This window comes from Macrotis lagotis, chromosome 1, assembly GCF_037893015.1.
Source record: "Macrotis lagotis isolate mMagLag1 chromosome 1, bilby.v1.9.chrom.fasta, whole genome shotgun sequence".
Lineage (NCBI taxonomy): Eukaryota > Metazoa > Chordata > Mammalia > Peramelemorphia > Peramelidae > Macrotis > Macrotis lagotis.
In genome coordinates, this window is record NC_133658.1 from 173,532,073 (window position 1) to 173,554,944 (window position 22,872).

The 22,872-nt window shown below is 35.4% G+C and overlaps 1 protein-coding gene across 16 annotated transcripts in view; it reads left to right on the forward strand.

Annotated features, from left to right (window-relative positions):
* Positions 1 to 22,872, forward strand: part of KIF16B (kinesin family member 16B) — a 563,734-nt gene that overhangs the window by 197,419 nt on the left and 343,443 nt on the right. For all 16 annotated transcript variants that reach the window (XM_074209395.1, XM_074209396.1, XM_074209398.1 and 13 more), the window contains 2 exons: positions 1,005 to 1,087; positions 3,225 to 3,313. In XM_074209395.1, the coding sequence (XP_074065496.1) occupies positions 1,005 to 1,087; positions 3,225 to 3,313 (172 nt within the window). The remainder of the gene's footprint in view (positions 1 to 1,004; positions 1,088 to 3,224; positions 3,314 to 22,872) is intronic.

Sequence of the window (22,872 nt, forward strand, 5' to 3'; positions counted from 1 at the left end):
TTTTTTTTTCCATTGATATTTCATTAATGTACATAAGGGATCTGCAGAACTTATGTCTGGCCATTTCAGCAACAACAAAAGAAAAAGATTAACTGTAATTAATAGTTGGACTTTGACATAATTGATTATTGTTTTATGTGTTATAAATATACATAACTGATGAATTGCATCATTAAGTAACTTTTATTTTACATCACAGTTCTGCATTTACCCTTCTAATCCCTTTTTTTGTATTGGTGATTTTATAAAGTAATCTATTCTTGTAGGAAGGAAAAAGAGTGATTCAAGAACTAATCTAATGGAATGGTGTGTGCACTTTTCTATACAAATAGTTCCCCTCCTCTCTCTCTAAAATTAAGGAAGTGCATTTCTTCACCTCTATTCCAAATTATTTTCAGCTTTGTTTCCCTGTTTTTTCATGTTTTTTTGTGATTATTGTATGTACTGTTGTTTTCCTAGTTCTACTTGATTCTGCAAGTTCATTTAATTTTTCTAATGTTTCTATGACTTTCTTATCTATAACATTTTTTAGAGTATAATAATATTACATTATGTTTCTCTGGCACAGTTTATTTAGCTGTTTCTTAATTGATGGCTGCCCACTTTGTTCCTAATTTTTGCTACCAAAGAAATTTCTGGAGCCTTTCTCTTTGTCTACAAAATAAGTTTTGACTCATTAAAAAGGTCTAGTTGAGTGGTAGATACCAAGTGTTAAAACTATAACATTCTTTATATGATAGTGTTGTAGATGTATGGATCATATTTCTAATCCATTATAGTTTTAGAAGTATAAGAATCATTCAAAGCTTTTAAATATAACTGGAAGAGCAAAATCTTTATATTTTCATAAGGTTTGATAAGTTAAATTACCAAGCAAAATCTTTCCTCTCTTTTGGTAGATAACTGTAGATTGTGTTTCAATTTTAGAAATCTGACTTGAGATGCCACCAGCTAAGTGTGTGAATCAAGGTTGGATGTTAATAATAACATGTATATTTTCTTAGGTGCTGTTATACTTCTTGGGAGAACCAACATGTTTCGCTTTAACCACCCCAAAGAAGCTGCCAAACTTAGGGAAAAGAGAAAGGTGAGATAGATTAAGCTAATTACAGGTGAAACATTGTGATTAGTGTGACTTTTGGAGATGCTCATCACCTCCTAGGTGTTAGAGACGCTTACCTAGTTGAGGAGGAGGGTATGTGGAGCCGGTTCTCTGTTCTTCGAGGCTCTGCTGATTTTATAGTTTTCCTCTGACTACTCATTTGGGGAGGACGATGGATATCATTTAGGGTAGTGGTCAAAGCTCACCAGAATCCCCACAATTCACCTCTTCCCAACCACCTAGAGTCTACCAGGTGCAGATGATAATGCCCAGAATCATGAGGAGAAGTATTTGAACACAGAGTCTGAATCCTGTGAGGGATAATAGGGATAAGAAGCCTGGGAACGTAGAGGAGGGGGCAGGGATGGGGGGGATGTTTGTGAAGGGCAAACATGATCATATATTTGGTCATGGAGGTGGCAGGGAGCCATTGGTAGGATTATTGAACCCAAGTGGCTGGGAGAACAAGCAGCAGACTGTTTCAATAGTCCAGGCCTGAGCCCGCACCAGGATGGTGGCAGGGTAAAAGCAGAGGAGGGGGCATGTGGGAGAGATGTTACAAAGATAAAATCAACAAACAGATCAGCTATAATGGAATGAGAGAGGGTGAGAAACGGAGGATGAACCTAGCTTTCAGGCCTGGGTGACCTAGGAGGAGGATGCTTCCTTCAGCAGTAATAGGGAAGTCTAGAAAGGGCCTAAGTTTTTCTTCTTTTTTTTTTTCTTCTTCTTTTTTTTTTTTTAGGTTTTTGCAAGGCAAATGGAGTTAAGTGGCTTGCCCAAGGCCACACAGCTAGGTAATTATTAAGTGTCTGAGACCAGATTTGAACCCAGGTACTCTTGACTCCAAGGCCGGTGCTTTATCCACTGTGCCACCTAGCCACCCCTGGGCCTAAGTTTTTCAGATCACCTGCTCACCAGTTTCAGTTATGGCTGGTTTTAATTGAGAGGGAGAAAACTGAAGTTTGGATGGGGTGGCTCTTTCAAAGAGTTTCTTGGGGAGCAAGGGAAACAATTTTAGAAACAGGACAGATTCACAACTTCCTTAAGTCACTGATAATCATGTTATGCTGATTTCATCACTTTTCTTTATGTCATTATTGGGACTGGTTTGGAAGCCTGCAAGCTTTAGTCTTGCCACTGTTAAACTCATTCTTCCTAGTCTAAGCCAACTCAATAAGCTCTTATCTATTCCAACTGGTCTCTGCCATTCTCATTTAAGAGGATGAAAAGATGTAGCTTTCTGCAACTTGGGGGAAAAAAAAAGCTTAAAATCCCTAGATTTTGGTCCTCCCCTTGAGAAATGATATACTGTACAATCTGGTGGATTTTGTATTAATGAACCTGGGTCTGATCTCAGCTTGGCTGCTTATCTCCTAGCAATCTGTGTGGCAAGTTGCTCTAGGTCTCAGGTCTTCAGTAGGTGGTGTGACTAGATGGCCTCCAGCTTTCAAATCCAACTTTAGAATCTTATGATTTAACTCCCCTCCCCTCCAACTTTGTTTTGAGTGTTGGAAATTTCTCAGTGCACACAAAGCCCTCTGTAATTTGTCTCTGTGGAATGCCAAATGCCTACTTCCCTCTTTAATTATTTTGGGGAATTTTGTTTGGAAAATTTTACATACTGGCATATATACATTATTTCCGTGCTTCATATATATCAATGCATTTAAATCTAAAAAAAGAGAATATATTTGTACCTTTACAGAAAGTTTTTCCTGACACGGAGATGTCCTGATGTTCTTGAAGATTCTTGCCAAGTACAATGTATTAACTCTAGCAGATCTGACCAAACTGGGAAAGTTTGTAGTGATTTGGAGATGGACTGTGTTTGATGTCCAAGGACCAGCTTAACTAAAGCAGCTTCTCGGCACTGCTTATTGTCTTCCAAGTGATGTATTTTTTCAACTAAGACAACTCACATAGACTTTTCACTCAGAAAGGGAGAAATTGTACTCTGCCTTGGGCCAACCAGTACCAATACCAAGAAAATAAAAACTTTTGAAGTGTAATGGTTCTCATTTGTTTGCATGGTCTTCAGCAATAAAAAAGGCTGTTTAGATAACTGCTAGGATTTGAGTATTGAAAAAATTAACAGATGTGCTTTGTGCTCTGTTCTTAGAGTGGACTTTTGTCTTCCTTCAGTTTGTCAATGAGTGACCTCTCAAAATCATGTGAGAATCTCTCAGCTGTCATGTTGTATAACCCAGGGTAAGTGATTATCACAATTACAGTTTTGATTATTAATTTCATATGGAGTTGTTCTTCAGTTTTTTTAGCAGTTAAGATAAGTATATTGAATAGCTTTTCCTAGATTCCAATGCAGGAACCTGTCAAGCTCTAAAACCAGTATTCATCTTTTAAAAAACAAGGAAACAATGAGGACAAGAATGATGATTGAATAAATTGATTTAAAAACTATGCAATTATGCTTAATTCACTGAGCTTCTCCAGACTTCAGTCTCCTCACCTGTAAAATAAGGGGAAAAAAATGGTCTTTTCTGTGCCTAAAAGTAAGGGATGATATCTTTTTAAAATTTATTTTATTTTTAATGACTCCAAACATTTTTTCCTCAATTACATACAAAGATAATTTTCAACAAATATCCTCTTGAAAACTTTAGAATTCCACATTTTTCTGTCATCTTCCCTTCCTCTCCTCACGATAGCAAACACTTTGATATAGGTTGTCCATGTACAATCTTGTTTAGCATATTTACATATTGCTTATGTTGTGAAAGCAGCATTAGAACTAAGGGGGAAAAATGAGAAAGTAAAAACATAAAAGTGAACATAGTTTACATTGCTCTGCATTCAGAATCCAAAGTTTTTTCCTTTGGATATGGATAATATATCCAGAGACTTAATGGTCTCTCATGGTTGTCCTTGTTCTCTGAATTGCTAAGGGGAGTTATGTCCTCGTAGATCATCTCATAATGTTGCTCTTAGTGTGTACAATATCTTGCTTCTCCTCACTTCACTCAGCATCAGTTCATGGTAGTGTTTCCAGACTTGTCTAATGTCAGGTTGCTCATGATTTTTTACATACCAATACCATTCCATATAATATTCATATACTATAGCTTGTTCAGTCGTTCCCCAGTTGATGAAGATCCCTTCAACTTCTGATTCGTTGCCACTACAAAAAGAGCTGCAAGGCATATTTTTGCCCATATCTTCCTTTTGTATGATCTCTTTGGGATTTAGATCTAGTGGTATCCCTGGTCAAAGGGTATGCAGTTTTATAGGAATCATGTCTTGAGAGCTCTTTTATTTCTAAGATCCAGGGCTCTGTGATTCTATGAATCTTCTTAGCCATCAGTGTCATGTAGCTAAGGGACTACTAGGCAGGTTTTTTGAACCAAATCCTGTAGTGAATGATTATCTAATGAGCATTATGAAGTAGCTTATTTACATATGAGATCTAGATCTAGATCAGATACTAATCTGAAGGCACCCTGGATACGTTCCTTTTTGGAAGGCATTTACTTAATTCCTCATATAGAAATTAAGTATTGCCCATACAATGAATGACTAACAAGGAGTATATTTATTAGACAAGTAAATGTTCTTGTATTGTGGAATTTAGAGCAGTCAAAGATATTAGGAATAATCCAGTCCATCCTTTACCCCAGTTGACACAGTCACTTTGGCAGGGTTGGGTTATAATTCAGGTTTCCTGGTACCTAAAGCCAATGTATTTTCTTTTACTTTGGTAAAGATTTACTACCTGGGAATATCAGACTCTTCATCCGTGTTGACTTCTCAAAGAAAGCTAGAAATAGCTCCTTGGCTATATAACTTTCTATTTAGCGGTTTAGGTTTTTATTTTATTGCAGTTTCCATAAAGTGAGCTCTAGATTATATTCCTGATGTTTGAGAGGTTATACATATAGTTAAATGAATGATAATTTTCAAAGGAATTTCTATATCTTTTAAATTTATTAGAATAGTTCTAGCAAATGTGTCTTCTTGTGACCAAGATAAAATAACTTACAAGCTTGCTTTGTTGAAATATTAATAATCCATAGGGAGAACTCCAATTTAAATAATCTATAAATCTCCATTTAATATTAAGCAAATTAATGTTAGTACTTTCCCATATCCATATGAAATTCAAGTCTGATCGGCTTGTCAAATGATTACCCTGTATCATTGTTGCCACTTTCAGTGTTTGTTACTTCAAGTGGATTTTGGTAGTTTAACATGGTTTTCACATATTGAAAGTCAGAAAGGTCAGTAATAAGCCTTATGCCACTTTATCCTTCCATGCCATGATCCAATATCATATCATCCATGCCATATCATCTACCCATGATCTAAACTGCCTACATTTTGAGGGTCAGAGTTGCTTAACTTGCTTACCTTGTTCTGTCTGCCTTGGAAATGGTTGTATAAGGCGAAGAGTTATTTAGGATTCAACAAGTAAAGCAACAGTTAGATGATGAGACTTGGAGGAGATTGGGGGAACTAGTACCAGGGCAGATGATTTCTGACTAATTAATAATTATTTGAAAGGAGGTAACTGTTGATTCAGGTTTTGGGTGATCTCCAAAGGAGATGGGCCTGGGGGCTAGGGATAGGAACATGATTCAGTATCCAATCAAAATAGAATGTATAGTTCTTTGAAGTAGCTTGGCAGTAAAAGTTGGGGTGGGGAAGAGGAAGGTCCTAGATTCCTTATTTTCATGGAGGCTCATAGTACTAATTGGTTGACCCTTCCCTTTGATAGACTAGGGGAAGTTTGTCAAAGTGTTATATATTTAGATCATAAATTTACAATTTCACATGAACTTAGAGATAATGAAGTTTAGAGCCCTGACCTCATATCCATTTACAGATATTAAAACCAATAAGTAGGTTAAATTGACTTTCCCAGGGGTTACACTGCTATTAAATGTCTCAGGCAAGATTTGAACTCAGGTCCCTCAGATTCCTATTCAATGCCTATTCACTATGCCATAAGGCTGCTAATACTGATCTGCCTTCATCTTAATTATTAGACCTGGGTAGAAGACGGCTTCCATATTTACTTTCAATAGTATTATGTATTTTTTCATGGCTTAACAAAAGACTACTGTCTGCCTATTTCTTAGATACATAAACATTTATTTTTTAGATGTCATTGTAAGCAGACCATTGTCGTCCTTATTTGTTGTAAAAGAAGTTCTCGTGAATCAAAATATAATTGAAAAAAATTATAATGTTTTATAACAAAGGTAGTTACCTTATTGGGCGGCTACTTGGCATAGTGGGTAGAATGCTGGACCTGGAGTCAGGAAGACTCATCTTCCTGAATTCAATTCTGGCCTCAGACACTTATTAACTCTGTGACCCTGAACTAGTCACTTAACTGTTTGCCTCAGGTTTCCTCATCTGTAACATGAACTGGAGAAGGAAAGGGCAAACCACTGAAACAACTAGATAACAGCATGAAGTTTCTGCTCTAGTGATGTGACAAAATAATGCTGAATTGTATTTCTGCAATTCAGCTACAGAGAGTTTCAAGGTTAAATTAAGAATCCTGGTTCACAATGGAAGAGCAATGAAAAGCATATTTGTTATTTGGGGTCTGCTGAACTAGTTGACTTTAAAATCCAGATTCTAAACTTGTGAAAATTATGTCGAAAGCCCAGTTGACAAAGTAGGATTGAAATTGCATTTGCCTATATTTCATCTAGTCTGGGAGAAAAATAAGTAAAGGAATATTCATTATTGTATGGGTCAGGTTTGTATGTTCAGTGGGGAGGATAAATGAAGTGGTAGCTAAGTCTTTATCTTCTGGAAATTTGCAATTAAATGGGTGTCAAAATACATAAATGACACTTGAAACAACAAAATGAAGCAATATAGATGATAAGTAGAAGGAAGGGAGGAAGTTCTTGAGGGGGTTGATGTTCCAGCTACCTAGGGCCCAAATGTATGACCCACCACTACATTCCAGAATGCTTGTAAGAGGGCTGAAGATAGGAAGACCTGACACAAAAGGACTCCCTCCTTCCTACCTACCTCACTCCCCTCTTTTGCCTCCACTTTTGACTGCTCTCAAGACTAGGATTAGATGGTAATTAGTGACTCTTTTTCTTCCAGTGTAGTGGAAGTGCACCAGGCTGGACCTACCATCTGGCCCACCCTACTTCCTGGGATCCTTCTGGTATTGTCATCTGGTCTTTTTAGTAAATATAGTGATCTTTGGACCTTGCCATCTTCTCTACACTGCCTCAGTAGAACTTTCAGGCCTCTCCCTCTATTTTAGAGGTGAACTTTTTAAAAGTACAATGTGAGCTTCTTGAGAGGAAGAACTTACTTGACTTTTCCTGTTTGTGTTCTCAGTGCTTACCATAAAGTATGCAAATTTTCATTCAGTTGCTCATTCATTTAGAAGGGCAAGATCCATACATTTCTTTAGTTTAAAAAGGTGCCATCGACAAGAAGATGGTAGCAAGTAAAAGAAATTGCCTCCTGAGATCTACTGTGCCCTCATCTTGTCTCCTTCAGCTCTGGTTGCTTATTTGGTCATGATACTTGCATTGACCCATGATATTATCTTATTTCACACCTTCAGGTCAAGGTCAAATTTTTTATTTTTGTGATGTTATTGTTGATACTTGGTCTTGACCATCGCAGCTACTAATTGCCAACAAGAATCTATGTAAAGGAGGCAAGAAATGTTTTTTGCTTCACTGGTTGGGAAGGCTTATTGGACATAAGAGTTTTCATCTGATTGGGAGCCTGATGGCTTTGAAGAAACATAGAAGTACAAGTAACACAGATTGCTTTCTTGCATAAGGAAATTCAAGAAGCCAGAAATGAGGATAGAGGGGTGGTTCACTGAGTAGACTGTTTTAGCTGAGTGGAAGGTTTGTGTTGAAGAGTAAGGGAAATGATCCAAAAGGAAGCAAAAATTCAGGTTGTGTCAGGGGATGGAGATTTGAGAAGGCAATGAATGGGCATGCACATACACATATACATACAGACTTACATGAGGATGAGAATAATAATTTAATACATTGTCCATATCTACATCTAGACATCTAGATTTAGAGGAATGGATAGAGAAAGAGAGATAGTGATGGGGAGAAGTAGATTAAAACTTCTTGGTAGTACTAAATGAATTCTTACAAGTTTTGTTCAGTTCAATGCATTAAACATTTAATGAGTACCTAATTAAGGGGAAGACCCTCTGTCGTTAAAAGTTAGCTTATTTTAAAATATTTTTTTTTAGTTACAGAAAGTTGATTTGGAACATAAAAAATTACTGATCATACCTAAAATTTACAATATGAGGCATGACAGACTATTATAACTTTGCTGGCATTTTTGTATCCCTTTTATTCAAGTTTTGCTTGTGATTCATGTTAAATTGGAGAAAATATTCTGATATTCATGGGGGGGGACCACAAGTTAACCTTCACAAAAATAATTTAAATATATGCTAATCCTAAAGCTAACATTAAGGAGTGCCACAGTAAATGCTTGGTCAAAAGACCAGAGTATTTGGTATGACCCAGGACCATTTAATATGTATCTACATTTTGGTCACAGTAGAATTTTGTTGTATTGAGTCTTTCTATGAACTGAAAATGAAACTGAAATAGCATAGCTTCTTTATTTGAATTAACAAGTGATAAGAATTGTCTTAAAAAATAATAGATTTTAGAGCTGGAAGAAACCTCAGAAATCATGTAACCTGTCCCATGCTAAGACCAATACAGATGAGAAAACTGTAAATCAGAATGTGGAAGAAAACATGGTCTGTATATGGTGGGAAGAGAGGGATAAAAGGGGAAAGAAAGTTTATGTGTGAAGTAGCTTACTGGAACTTTTAAAGCTAGTTATTGAGAGAACCAGCACCAGAACCAAGTGATCCAAGCCCCCTGGTCCAGTGTCTTAAGGCACTAAAGACAAGAGTGATGGAAATGATTTGAGAATGAAATCAGCCTTTTTCTTTAGCTTTAATCTATAGAAACATCTTAGAAATGAGAACTAATAACTTAAACATTCATCTAGGACTATACAGGAGAGAGCTAGTTGTGATACTTGAAGTAGACAGAGGTGCTGTTACTAAAAGCATCATTATTGTTTCCTTAGGGTTAAATCAGAAGAAATATTCTGTGAAGGGTTCTTTTTTTAAAAAAAATATTTAAGGCAATGGAGTTAGGTCACATAGCTAAGACAATTATTAATATCTGAGGTCGAATTTGCCTAACTGCCACTGCCACCTAACTGCCCTGTCTGTGAAGGGTTCTATTACAAATTTTGTCTTTTTTTTTTTTTACTACTGTCCTGCCTTTTAATGTTACCCAATGTACAAACACATTTGAAGCTGATTCTGAGTTTTTCAAATTGTTTTGCAGATACTCATTTGGTATTCAGTCAAAGATTTGCAAGTTGCGATCTCCTACCTCCTGTTCCTAGTCCAGTACTCCCAGGATCTGTAATAATTTCTATGTGGAGCTTTTTTTTCCACACATAAAGTTATAACTCTTTTTTTGCATTTTTTAAAAAAAAATTAAGGTAATGTGGTTAAGTGACTTGTCCAAGGTCACCCAGCTAGGCAGTTATTTAGGTTTCAGATTTGGACTCAGATCCTCCTGACTCCAGGGCCAGTGATCTATTCACTGTGCCACCTAGCTGCTCTTGAGCCAACTCTTTTTCTAGGTGATCTGAAAATGGTTTACCTTGCATCCCACCACCTAGCTGTGAATTTATGGATCAGATTGGTTCTCTCATTGCATATGCCCAGTCCTTCATTGCCCTATGCTCAAGAGTTTTTCCAACTTTTTAGGATTTTCAAAATGTTATGCACTCTTGGCATCACCATCAAAAAAACCATAGATGTTAACAAAGTATGATTTCAGAAAAGGATTTGAGGGGAAGCTGGGTGCACTTTAATCTGGTAGATTGGGTTGTCTAATTCATTGGTTGATGTATGTAAACCTTCAGTTACTGCCTTCATTTAGCCTTGCCAGGGTGACAGATGATAATGACAGCTCAGTCATCCTGCTCTTGTTAAGCTCTTCCCATGTCCTCAGTCATGTAGCTTCCTCAAGGAATAATGAGAATTAGAACACCTTACACCCAATTGACTTCAGCCAATGTTCATGAAACAATTGTTATGTTGTAGCCGTTCTAGAAAACTGCCCTTCAGATGCTTAAAATCTAGTGGAAAAAGTAATGCCTTACATCATGTAGTTTAACTCTTTGCAGTGCATATTGCCATCCAGTGACTCTGTGACATATTATTATATGACCTGGGGTAGTTATTATCTTCTTTTTATTCAGGAAAGTAATTATAGCTTGGGGTTGTTGTTGTGATGACCTGTCCAAGGTCACACAGCTAGTAATGGGGATCTGAGACCTGCAGTTGGCCAGCTGGTTGGGCAGGACTTTCTCACTCCCTCAAGCTGCCTCTCCCAGTATTTGCCCCTCAACTAATGCGTCTTCACTGCTGGTCCCTATTTCCTTTACTACTGCTCTCTTTAATACAAAAATTAACTGGCAGCCCTTTAAACTATTTCATTTTCATCATGCTTGATGATCTTCTTAACTATTACATATAATTGGATATATGTCCTTTTGGGTATTTTAAAAAAAATTACTATTAAATTAAAATCTATTCATTATGTCTGATTTTCAGTTTTTTTTAATCTAGTGAAAACAATTTTATTTCCAAAGCAACCAGGTATTTCAAAAAATAGGGAAGTGAAAGATGAGAGAGGATGGAAAGAGTTTCTTTTCTTTAATACCACTAATTTATCAAAAGATTCTTTGAATGAGCATATGCAATGACTTACCTTTAGCTTTTAAAACATTTAAAAGTAAAACAAGCATCATGTTATATGGATACCTGAGAATCTGTTTTTAACTCCTATAGATTAATGAAGTCAAGTTCATCATTTGACCTATGACTTTGTTAACTTGTTTTTGGCTACCACTTTACATTTTTGCAAATCCATGATTTGTACACATACATGCATGAACATTTGGTGCCAGAGAATTTTTGGATGAGGCTTGGTATCCCTCTTGCATCCTTTGGGAACCAGACTCGTTTTGGACCAGAGCCCAGTAAACCTCTTTGCCAGAAAGTAATTTCCCTCCAGGAGAAACATTCCCCCCCTCGAATGACACAGTATCTTTAGTAAAAGACTAGACTGAGTGTTGTAGTTCTCCTTCTCTTTGCTCTGGAATTAGAAACAGGTGAATGGTTTGGATAGGTTCAGGAGCTCTTGTAGCCATTTCAATGTGTCAAAAATGGAAATCTATAAATTCTGGGTTCATTTCCATTTTGAAAATAAAGGAGAAATCCCTCACTTGACCAGTGCTTTTACTCTTCACCCTAACCATAGATGTGTATTTGTATGATCAAGTTAATTCCCTGAGACAGGGCAAGTGGAAGCCACATGACTGGGGTACTTTTACTAGCCCTGAGGTTGCTACTGGTATCATTTCCATTTTGCTGATGAGGAATCTGAGGCTTAAAACTGTTGAATTACTTGCCCAGAGTCATACAGCTGTTGCATGTCTAAATGAGACTGAATTTGAACTCCTAGCTACCCCTCATCTAGACATTTGCCAAAGAGGCCTTTCTCCTAGGTTATATAAGGGGGAAAAAATCACTGGAGAATCCAGCTTTTATTCTAGTAACTCCACTTTTTTAAAATCATTCACTTTTTTCTTGCTTTATTTCTAGCTTCCAAATTTTCTTCTGCCTTTTCTTGTTGACCTTGCACACAGAAGTCTTCTCCATGCCTTTAGCTGTATTTATGATGTCAGTAATTTTAGTGATCTCACTGAGTTTTAGCTGTTGGTTATTTAATTTGTGGATTTATTCCATGATGTCTCACCATTTTTCAAATTCTAGGTTTGGTACAAGACTTATTTCTTCTAGTTTTGGCCTCAATTTTCCTTCTTTTTTTTATTAACTTTATGGTTATTATAGAATGAATATATATGTTATTATTAAGATAAAGGGGTATTGGAAAACTGTTGGTAGAAGCACTGTGCCTGTGTGTGTTTTATCTTTTATTGTTTGTGTTATAATAGATTAGTATTAATTGCTGGATCCTCACCCTGTCATTGACTATGACTAGTGAGATTTTTATAAGCTTGTTGTGCACTATATGATTTCAAAGATAAAAAAGAAAATAAGATGTTGAATTCCAAAAAGAATTTGTAATTTAGGGGCAGCTAGGTGGCACAGTAGATAAAGCACCGGAGTCGCCAGGTTCAAATCCGGTCTCAGACACTTAATAATTACCTAGCTGTGTGCCCTTGGGCAAGCCACTTAACCCCATTGCCTTGCAAAAACTAAAAACAAAAAGCAAAAAAAAAAGTAACAAAAAAAAGAATTTGTAATTTAGATATGCATTGTCTGGATAGTATTTTTTTCAGGCATTGTGGAAATAATTCTAAAACTTAATTGGTAAACAGAATGAACTAATGTCACTTCTTCCAGTAAAATTAGGAGTCAGAGAAACTCAGAATCAAAGAGTTTTTAAAAAAACCGTTATATAGGTTACTAAGAAGACAAATGCTCTTTCCTACCCAGCTTTGAGTGGAAGCATGGTTTTAATTTTAAAATTCATACCTTGTTTGTTTCACCAGTGTTTGCAAGGCATTTGGTTAGAAGCAGTTGTTAATATGGGACATCTGTACTTAGGCCAGCTTCATTCCATTTTTTGACCCATACTGCATTTGCATACCAGGATCTGATCAGTCATAAGAAAGTACTTTTGTTATGGTAGATAGGAGTTAAGAGTGAGAGAGGCCTGTTGCAGAGTTAGAGAAACACCCAAATCACATATGGTATAGAATTCTGAAGTATTGTCTTTATAAAAGGACAAGGTTATTATATTCTGTATCAATAGAGAAGTTCTTTTAGTGAGAGAACAGAGAAAGTAAGAAATATTAGAACATGATAGCTCAATATTTTCAGTTTTGTTTCTGTTCTGAATTAATATACTATAGTGCATTTCATATTAGTAAAGCTAGCATAAACTAGACAAGATTCTAATATCTGTTTAGAAGAACAAAAAAAGTCAAGAATCAAAAGTGAAATAATGTGACAAAATACAAATGAAGTAGCCAAACACATCAAAGCAGCATGTCATTATCATTTATCAATTCCCTAATCATTAAAGGTATTTTGTATAGGTTAAAAACAGCAAAGTAGAACAGATTAGATAAACCAGAAGCAGAAGCAATTTCATATAGACCAGTATGTGATAAACTCAAGAACATAATGTATTGCAGGAAGGACTCTGTTTTATTGTGCATTTCTGGGAAAAATGGAGAAGTCTGACAGAAATTAGGATTAGACAAACATTTTATACCATGTATTAAAATAAACTCTAATTGCATAGCCAATTTGAATACAAAAGATCACATTTGGAATTAATCTTTTTTTTGTTCAAAGGGTAGGAACTTTTTAAATGTTTTTCTCAGTATAATTCCAAATTGCTTTTTTGTTCCAAAAATAGTTTATTAATTTACCTGTTGGCTTAACCCCTCCAACACTATTTTCATTTTTTGTCATCTTTACCAGTTTGCTGGATGTGTGATGAGACCTCAGAGTTATTTTGATTTTCACTTTTCCTAATGTGAATTATTTGAAATATTTTTTTTCATTTGGTTGTTGATAATTTGAAATTCTTTTCTTGAGAACTATTTGTTTATATCCCCAGCCACTTATCCATGGTGATTGATTTTTATGTTAGATGTCTGTGTTAGGGAGTTGGTTGATATCATATCCTTATCAGAAATACCTGATGAAAGACTTTTCTGTATTGACCACATCCCTTATTCTAACTGTGTTGATATTATTTTATGAAATCTTCTAAATTTGGGGTAATGAAAGTTCTATTTTTTTCTTTTATGACACCTTCTTTTAGTTAAGAATTTCTAACCTGACCATACTGTGAAAGGTATTTGCTATGGTTCTTTTCTAATTCTTTAACGGTGAGGCATTTTATATTCAGGTCACATTTTCCTTTTGAACATATTGTGGCATATGGTGTAAGATCAATGAATTAAACATTCTTTTAAGCACCTACTGTCTGCTGGGCACCTGTGTTAGACATGGGGGATACCAACACAAAGGTAAAAATGTTCACTGCTGTCAAGTAATTTACATTTTTATGGAAGAGAAAAATTGTACAAATATAGTAGATAAAAATACATTATAAGACTATATGAACACATATAATGCAAATACAAACTCGCATTGAAGGAGTAGGAACTTGCTACAGCAATTGGGAAGGGGAGGATGGGTAAGTAGGAAATGCCTCATGAGAAAAAGGAACTTGAGCTGAAACTTGAAGGAAACCAGAGCTTGTAAAACACAGGTGAGGATAGAGAGCATTCCAGACCCTAGGAAAATCACAGAGATAGGAGATAGAATGTTAGTTATTTGGAACATCAAATGGGCCCGTAGAGAACATGGAAAGAAATGAAGTCTAAGAAGTCTAGAAGAGTAGTATGAAACCAGGCCAAACTGGAACTAGAGAGTCTCTAGAGTTTATTGAATATAGAGTAGGAGGGGGAGGCACTGAACTGGTCATAACAACATTTTAGGACAATTATAGTAGTGATGTGAAGCTTGAATTCATTGGAGAGAAATTTGTTTGTTTACACCTAACTTCTGTTAAAAAGCTTTCTAATTTTCTTCTCTAAAATTTCTTAAGGAAGCAGTGTTCCCAAAGTTATTTATATTCTTGGGTTTATTTAACAGTGGGATATCTAGTTTAGTTATTTCTGATTCTAGCTGATCTAATATGTGCCACTGTTGTTTCTCTTTTCTCTTTTTTAACTGCCCCAAACCTCCTGTAAGACTCCTTTTACTATTTAGCTGAAGATGTCAATTCATAGTCACTGAAAAAATTGAAATCATTTTTCAAGAGCTCCTCCTCTCTCCTTCCTCCTCATTTCATATAGTCCAGAATCTTCCCTCCCTGTCTTCTCCTTCACTCTGACCCTAAAAAAGGGTAATCCTCCTTGCCAACTCCTTTACATATTCCCTTGATTCTTTCCCCTGTTATCCAGAAGTTTTCCACACCATCGTACCCCCACTTTCTCTTGTCTTCTATATCTCCCTCTCTGCTAGCTTCTTCCCTGATAAGTATAAATTTACTGAAATCTCCCTCATTCTTCAAATAAATACCTCACAATCTTGCTATTTACACCAGTTATCATCCTAGTGCTCTCTTTCACCTTATAGCTAAACTCCTGAAGAAAGCCAGGTTAAACTCAGGGCACCTGATTTCTTTCTTCTCACTCTCTTCTAAATCCTTTGTAATCTAGTTTCTGACATCATCATTCAACTGAAATTGCTCTCTTCAATGTCACTTGTGATTTCTTTATTGTCAAATTGAAAGTCTTTTTCTTCATCTTTTTTCTTGACCTCTGCAGCATTTGAAAGTGTTGACCATTGTCCTCTTGGATGCTCTTGGAGATTAAACTCTTGGATGGTGAGAGAATAGAAAAATTCAGAGAAATGAGTCTTCTGACACTGTCCCTCCTCAAATCTCTATGGGGGATATTGAATTCAGTTCCAGATATCACATTTTAGAAAGTACTTGAGTAGTTAGAAAGCAACTAAAGAAGAGCAATGGAAGTGATGTAAAATTTTGAGTACTTATTATATGTAGTAGTAACTCCTAGAAGTAACTGGGAATATTTAGCATAAAGTAGAGACAACTTCAAAGACTTAGGGGACTGGCATGTGGAGGAATAATTAGACTTGTTCTAATTGACCCCAGTAGATGTAGTTAGGCACTGTGAAAGGAAGCTGAAAAGAGATTGATTTCAGGTTGTTGGAAAGATGGACTGCCTGGAAGTTCAAAAATTGTCATATAAAAAAGTACAGTGTGCTGTCTGGGTCAGTAGTGAGTTCATTAGTGCAAAGACTGGACAATCTGGGGTCTGGGATGTTAGAGGAATTCTTATTCAGGGTTCTGTTAGACTGTAGCCACTGAGGTTTTTGGAGAGTTCATAGCTATATGACTTGTCTTAGGGGACTCTGTTATCTGTTTAGTATAAAAAGAAAGAATCTTCATTACTTGGATGAGGAAGATGACATCTAGCTAGAGTAGGCACAAGATGAGATAATGTTATCCTGTCAACTACTAGAATTATTTCTTTGCCTCCAGTGGAATACATTGTTTAGTTGTTTCTAATTCTCTCATCTTTTTTTTTTTTAATGAAGGGTAAAGGGGAAGGAATTATTGAAAGAAAAGAGCATCAATGAGATAATAAAGGAAATAGAAGATCTAGCATTAATTTGAAAATCTAAATAACAAAGGGACTGAAAAAAAACTGTGTTGGAAGTAAAAGAGCTAGCAAAACAAGGAGAGAAGCCTCTCTGTCTCATGGTCTTCTGTAATAAGAGAGACACATATTAGAAGTGTTGACTAGCTGAGCATATTAGCATATTGTTTTTCACACATATAATATGAAAAGAGTAAAAAATGTGTTAAAATGGCTTGTAAAATTCCATGCTTCAGTTTTTGTTGTTGCTGTAGAAGGATTTCTCTTAGTATAGATTCTGATATTGGCCAACTGTAAAACAGTCCCCAATTTAGTTTGATCTCATTGACATTTGAGTGCCCAAAATGTTTCAAGGATTGAAAAGAATAGATTAAAAGACAAGGTTCTTGATTTCTAAATAAAAGACCTGAATTCTTATATTGGCAAGCTTCAACTGAATATCTTAATTTAGACTTTTGATTCCAGATACCTGTAAAATATTTTTATAATCAATAAAAGGCTTGAGTTCAAGTCAAAAGACTTGGATTCAGGTCTACTACTTTGATGTGTAGCCTTAGAGAAGTCATTTAGCCATTTAAGTATCAGCCACCTCAATAAAGTAGAGGAAAATTTTTTTTAAATTTTATTTAGGAAGCATAAGGGGAATTTAAGCAATTTAAAAACAGCAGATGTCAAATAAAATTAAGCAGTAATAATATGTTCATGACCTACCTTTCAGATTCAAAAGCCAGTTATATATACTAAATAAACATAGAAAAATTTGAATGAGAGGATATCTCTTCAGTTTTATTCTTAATAATTGAATTCATTTCAATAATGGATACTGATGTGCTTGACACTCTCCTTACCCTCAGGAAGATTATATTCACAGGGATCTGAGAAGAGAAATACTGTATGTATGTAAATGAGGTGGGTTCCAGAAATTATTATTATTAACATAGTGGAAATTGTCCTTGATTGGTAGTCTTCTAGACTCCAATTCTAGCTCCACTCCTAACTCAATGTTTGACCAAGTTACTGAACCTGTATTACTCTATTTCTATATCGGTAAAACAAAGATGACTGTACCTTAGCCCCATTTCTCATGGGATTGTTAGACACAGATAAAATGAGGTTGAATGATAATGATAAAATGAGATGAAAAAGTACTTTTAAATTAGAGATCAAATGAAATTAAAGTGTTTGAAAATGTTGTGAAAGCTGTATAAATCTAAGACAAGAGCCAGTGTGACATAATGGATAGAGATTTGGCCTGGAATTTGAGAAAGCTGGAATCAAACCACCCTTCAAGATCATGAGCAAGTCACTGAAACTCTCTGGGTCTCAGTTTCCTTTATATATATAAAGTGAAAGATATAATTGAAATTCTTTCTCAGCTCCCTTCTACAAATAGTTCTAGTGGTATGGGCTGTGGGATCCCACTCAGGTCATTCTCCATGCTGTGGGTAATTCTCTAAGCTATAAGTTGTAAAGAAGATTCTTGATTGATATTGATAGAGTGACTTGCTTCTTGCTGAATTTCTCTATCCCAATGAAATTACCAGGTCCATTCTCTATCCTTTTAAGTGTAATAGATTATCATTATTAAAGGCATGAGATTGATAGTAAAGGATTTACCTTCTCTTTAACTTTTATTCTCAAGGTGTTTTTGTTCAGAATCTTTCTTTAGGGGCAGCTAGGTGGCACAGTGGGTAGAGTGCTAGCCCTGGAGTCAGGAGTACCTGAGTTCAAATCCGGCCTCAGATACTTAATAATTACCTAGCTGTGTGGACAAGCCACTTAACCCCATTTGCCTTGCAAAAACCTAAAAAAAAAAACTTTCTTTAATTGCCCTTTGCTGGTCATTCTTCATTGTATTTCATGTAATTCCAAGGCCTGTCCAGATAAAGGCATGGTGGAAGGATTATTTTTGAGTTTTAACTTTGTAATTGATTAAAATTAGGGGACTGAAGTATAAATGCCTCCAATGTCATTTCCAGATGGTGGAATCTATGAACCCATGGTCCTGCTTTATTTTCCTAGTTAATATATTATAATTTTATATCTATATCTTTATAATTATAATTATCAGAAGGTCTGACATTTGTTGAACTGTCTTATGAAGAACCAAAATAGAGAAAAGGTCCATGAACTGATTATCAAAAGGATGATAAAATTCATAATATAAACTAGAGAGAGGATCAAAGGTGGGAACCATTTGAGGAAAGCCAGTTATGGGACCTCACAAAACATGCTAATGAAGAAAAAGTCAGTAATGTAGCATTTGACAAGATTTTCATGCCAGTTCTTTTGAATTCTCCTGACTTCTAGCTCTTGGAGTTCAAAAGGGGCAAATTGATAGTGTCCGGGTAAGGAAATTATCATGAATTCCAAAATTTCAATCATTAACAAAGAGGGAGAAAGACCTTGGTTTCTTCAATCTTCAGTTTACTGTTGAGGAAACTAAAGGCCATAGAGGTTAAATGATAGTCCCACAGATAGTAATAGCAGTAGTGAGTTGGCATGGAAGATACAGTACTGAGTCTGTAGTCAAGATGATCTTACAATTTTTTGGTTCTGTGACCCTTGACAATAGGTAACTATAGTTATAGGGGAAAGAAAAGGGAATATTATCCTACTATGTGCTAAGACTATGTTGAATGGTTTACAGTTATAATCTTATTTGATCCTTATAACAACCCTCAAAGGAAGATGCATTATTATTCCAGTTAAGGGAACTGAGGCTGGGCTTGAAGCCAGGAAGATTCATCTTCCTAAGTTCAAATCCAGCCTCAGACACTTGGTAGTTATGTAGCCTTGGGCAAGTCACTTAACCCTTTTTGATTCAGTTTCCTCTTCTATAAAGTGAAATGGAGAAAAACATGGCAAATCATTCCAGTATCTTTGTTAAGAAAACTCCAAAAGTCACAGACAGTCAGACATTACTAAAACGACTGAACAATAACACGTCATATAAGTATAGTGATTATAATGCCTTTTTAAATTGAATGAATGGTAAATCTTCACTTATTGTGTCATTGATGTCAGACCACCTCCCAAAGGTAGGTTTTTTTGGATAGTAAGAGGATAAGTGGCTTTGGTATTTAAACTTAGCTTGTTTCTCACATTTTTTCTTTTAAATCACAGACTCCTTGGACTTTTTGGTAAAGCCTGTAGATTCCTTCGCAGAATGATATTTTAAATGCATAAATTAAAATTCATAGGATTTCAGAGGAAACAACCACAACCACAAAACCACATCAATGTACAGGTTATTAATCCCTGAATTAGATTTTCTTGAGATGAGTTGTGTTTGAAGTTTCTAGAAAGTAAACTTCTGCTCATAGCAATACATATGGATAACTGTTTTTGATGCCATGACATTGTCTTGAGGAGTAAGCCATAGTACTATCAAGAAAAACAGAATGACTAGAGACCTGCTTAGAAAATCTGTTTTCTGTTGTAATATGCCTCCTATTGTGGTTCCTTAACTTTGCCTCCACTGTGACTTTTTTATGTTTAGCTACTCTTGTGTTCTGGGCTCTGTTCTCTACCATACTGACACCAGAGACAGAAATCCTCACAGAGGAAAGACCTAAGATTAACTGTTTATATTTATCCTTTGTTTAAAAATTTTTTTATCATCACCTCTACTTTTGATTTAATGATATTAAATGCGAAGTTTCCATTTGTAGTGCTGAAAAAAGACAGTAAGATATTAGATGTCTAATGTTAGCTTGAAGTTTACTTTAATTGCTATAAAAAGGGCCATTTCTTATAAAACATTTCATTTTAAGTTTCTTTTTGGTTGTTTGGAAGTATATGCATCATTGAATGCCATTTTGTAGTAGAAAGTACATTCAACTTTAAGGCATTGGAAAGTATTGTTGCTTTTTGATCTTGAGTAAATCATTTAAATCCACTGAAGCTTAGTTAATTCATTAGTAAATTATGAATAATTAAGAATTTGGAGGAATAGCATTGACATAATGAAGACTGTAAGACTCTATCTCTGTCATGGACTAGCTATGTTAACCATGGACATATCACTTTACTTCCTAATACTCCAGACAGCTCTCTAAAAATATGAATTGTAGATTAGTTCTCCACTGAACTCACTGGATAGAGTTTCCATTCCCCTGAATACATGCGCACACACATAGGAACATCAAAATTTATAATACCTATCTTGGCAATAATTATGAGGTTCAAATGAAAGTTAGCACACTCCATGGACATAGGTAGAAAATTGTATTTATGGCAAAATAAAGCTATGCTAATAAGTAAATTATCATTTACTCTTTCCTTCACTATTGGAAGTTTTCACCATGATTTATTTCTCAGATTATTACAAATTTTATCTTCTTTTCACATATTTCTGCTTGTGAAAGAACTTGATCATTAGATAAGTAAGATGTTCTTATTGACAGAAATCATTCACCATTGGCAACAACTCCTGTTGCTTTGTATTGAACTGTCAACTTTTTTTTTATTTAAGGCAGTGGGATTAAGTGACTTGCCCAAGGTCACACAGCTAGGCAATTATTAAGTATCTGAGGCTGGATTTGAACTCAGGTCCTCCTGACTCCAAGGGTCAGTGCTCTATCCACTTAGCCACCTAGCTGCCCCTGAACTGTTCAAGTCTTAATTATGACATTTTCTCCATACAGTTTATACTAATTACTTTGCCTTGTGCTAATACTGAAAAATCTCATGGAGTTTCTTAAAACACTCTTTTTTTTTAAAGTTTTTTTTTTTTTTTGCAAGGCAAACGGGGTTAAGTGGCTTGCCCAAGGCCACACAGCTAGGTGATTATTAAGTGTCTGAGACCGGATTTGAACCCAGGTACTCCTGACTTCAGGGCCGGTGCTTTTTCCACTGCACCACCTAGCCGCCCCTAGCACTCTTATTTTTGAAGGAAATTCAGTGTGCTATCCATTAATTTCCTAATAGATGATGATTTCTTTTCCCTTTATTAAAAAATATCTCCAAATATCATCTAATATATTACCCACTTTAGAAACTAATCCTGTTATGGTTTACTGGATCAGAGAATATGGATTCAAATGACAACTCTGTCACATGTTACATATGTCACTTGGGTTTCCTTTCATCTCTGCGTTTCAGTTCATTTTTAGAGGAATTTTTAGCTCTAAATCTGTGATCTTATGATTATGTTAATGTGAAGGAGTTCAGAGATGTGTTTTTCAGTATCCAGCTCTATAAAGACTTATGAGTATCTTGGGATTTCTTGGTATTTTATAAAATATAAATGCCTGCCATCTTGTCTGTAATCTAACTCTTGGAGTTGTGAGGTTCAATGAGATTAAATATGTAACTTGCTTTAAAAATCTTAAAATACTACATAAATACTAGCCTTTAATGTTAGAAATTGAAGGTTTCTAGAGAGTGGTAATGAATTAATAGATTTTTTTTTAAAAAGAATTTTAGAACTTGAAATATTAGAGGTTGTCCAGATCACATTTCTCTTTTCATTTTTCAGTTTAAACAGAGACTTAAAAGACTCAGTTCTTTCCCAAGGTTATAGAACTTAGTCACAGTGTCAGGACAGGAAAATAAACATATATTATATTGAAAAGAATTGCTGGAGTTAAAATCAATGATGATCTGGATTCAGATCTCATCTCTGATACTTGTCACATAACCATGGGCAAGTTATTTAATGAGTTTCAGTTTCCTCATCTGAAAGTTGGAGATAAGATTGGTAGCTGCTATTCTATAGGTGGCTATGAGGATCAGTTATTTATTAGGTGACTCACTGGGAATGCAGTGATGAAAACAAAGCAGTCTCACCTATCAAAGAACTTATATCTTCTTTCAGACAGACTGATACATATGAATAAATGCAAAATATATACAAAGTAATTTTGGGGGATTGTATGGTTAGGGGAAGGGATCAGTAAAAATATCATCATAGTCCTTTGAACTTGGAGGGGAGCTAAGGAATAGAAGTGAGATGATAATACATTTCAGGTTTGGGAATAGCCAGAGAGGTTTATAGGATAACAAGGGAACATGAAATGAAATGAAATGCGATGGTTAAAGAGTAACTGTTTGGAAAACTAAGGTATAAAGTCTAGTCAGGGAGAATGATAATGGGCTTTTAATGTCCAAAGATTCCGATTCCTTCCCCCCCCCCCCATTTGCTTTTTTTTTTTCAGTAGGAAATTTCACTGGGTCATTTTGGGTCAGAGAATGACGTGGTCACTTTAGGAATATCAATTATTTAAAAGGTAGACTAGAGAGATAGAAAAATTAATATATGTAAACTGCTCTATTAAATGACAGTTCATATTAGAATACCCTGAAAGAATCATGTTAACCATGGCTTTTCAAAGTCCAGTTTCATGCATTTACCATGTGCACTATCTGCATATCCCTTGGGCCTGTGGCAGTACCTTTTTCTATGTAGTAGCCACTTAATAATTGTTTGTTGAATTGAAATTTTATTTTATGTATTGAATTGACTTTTTATGTAGTGAGTTTATGGTGTGATGAAAAGA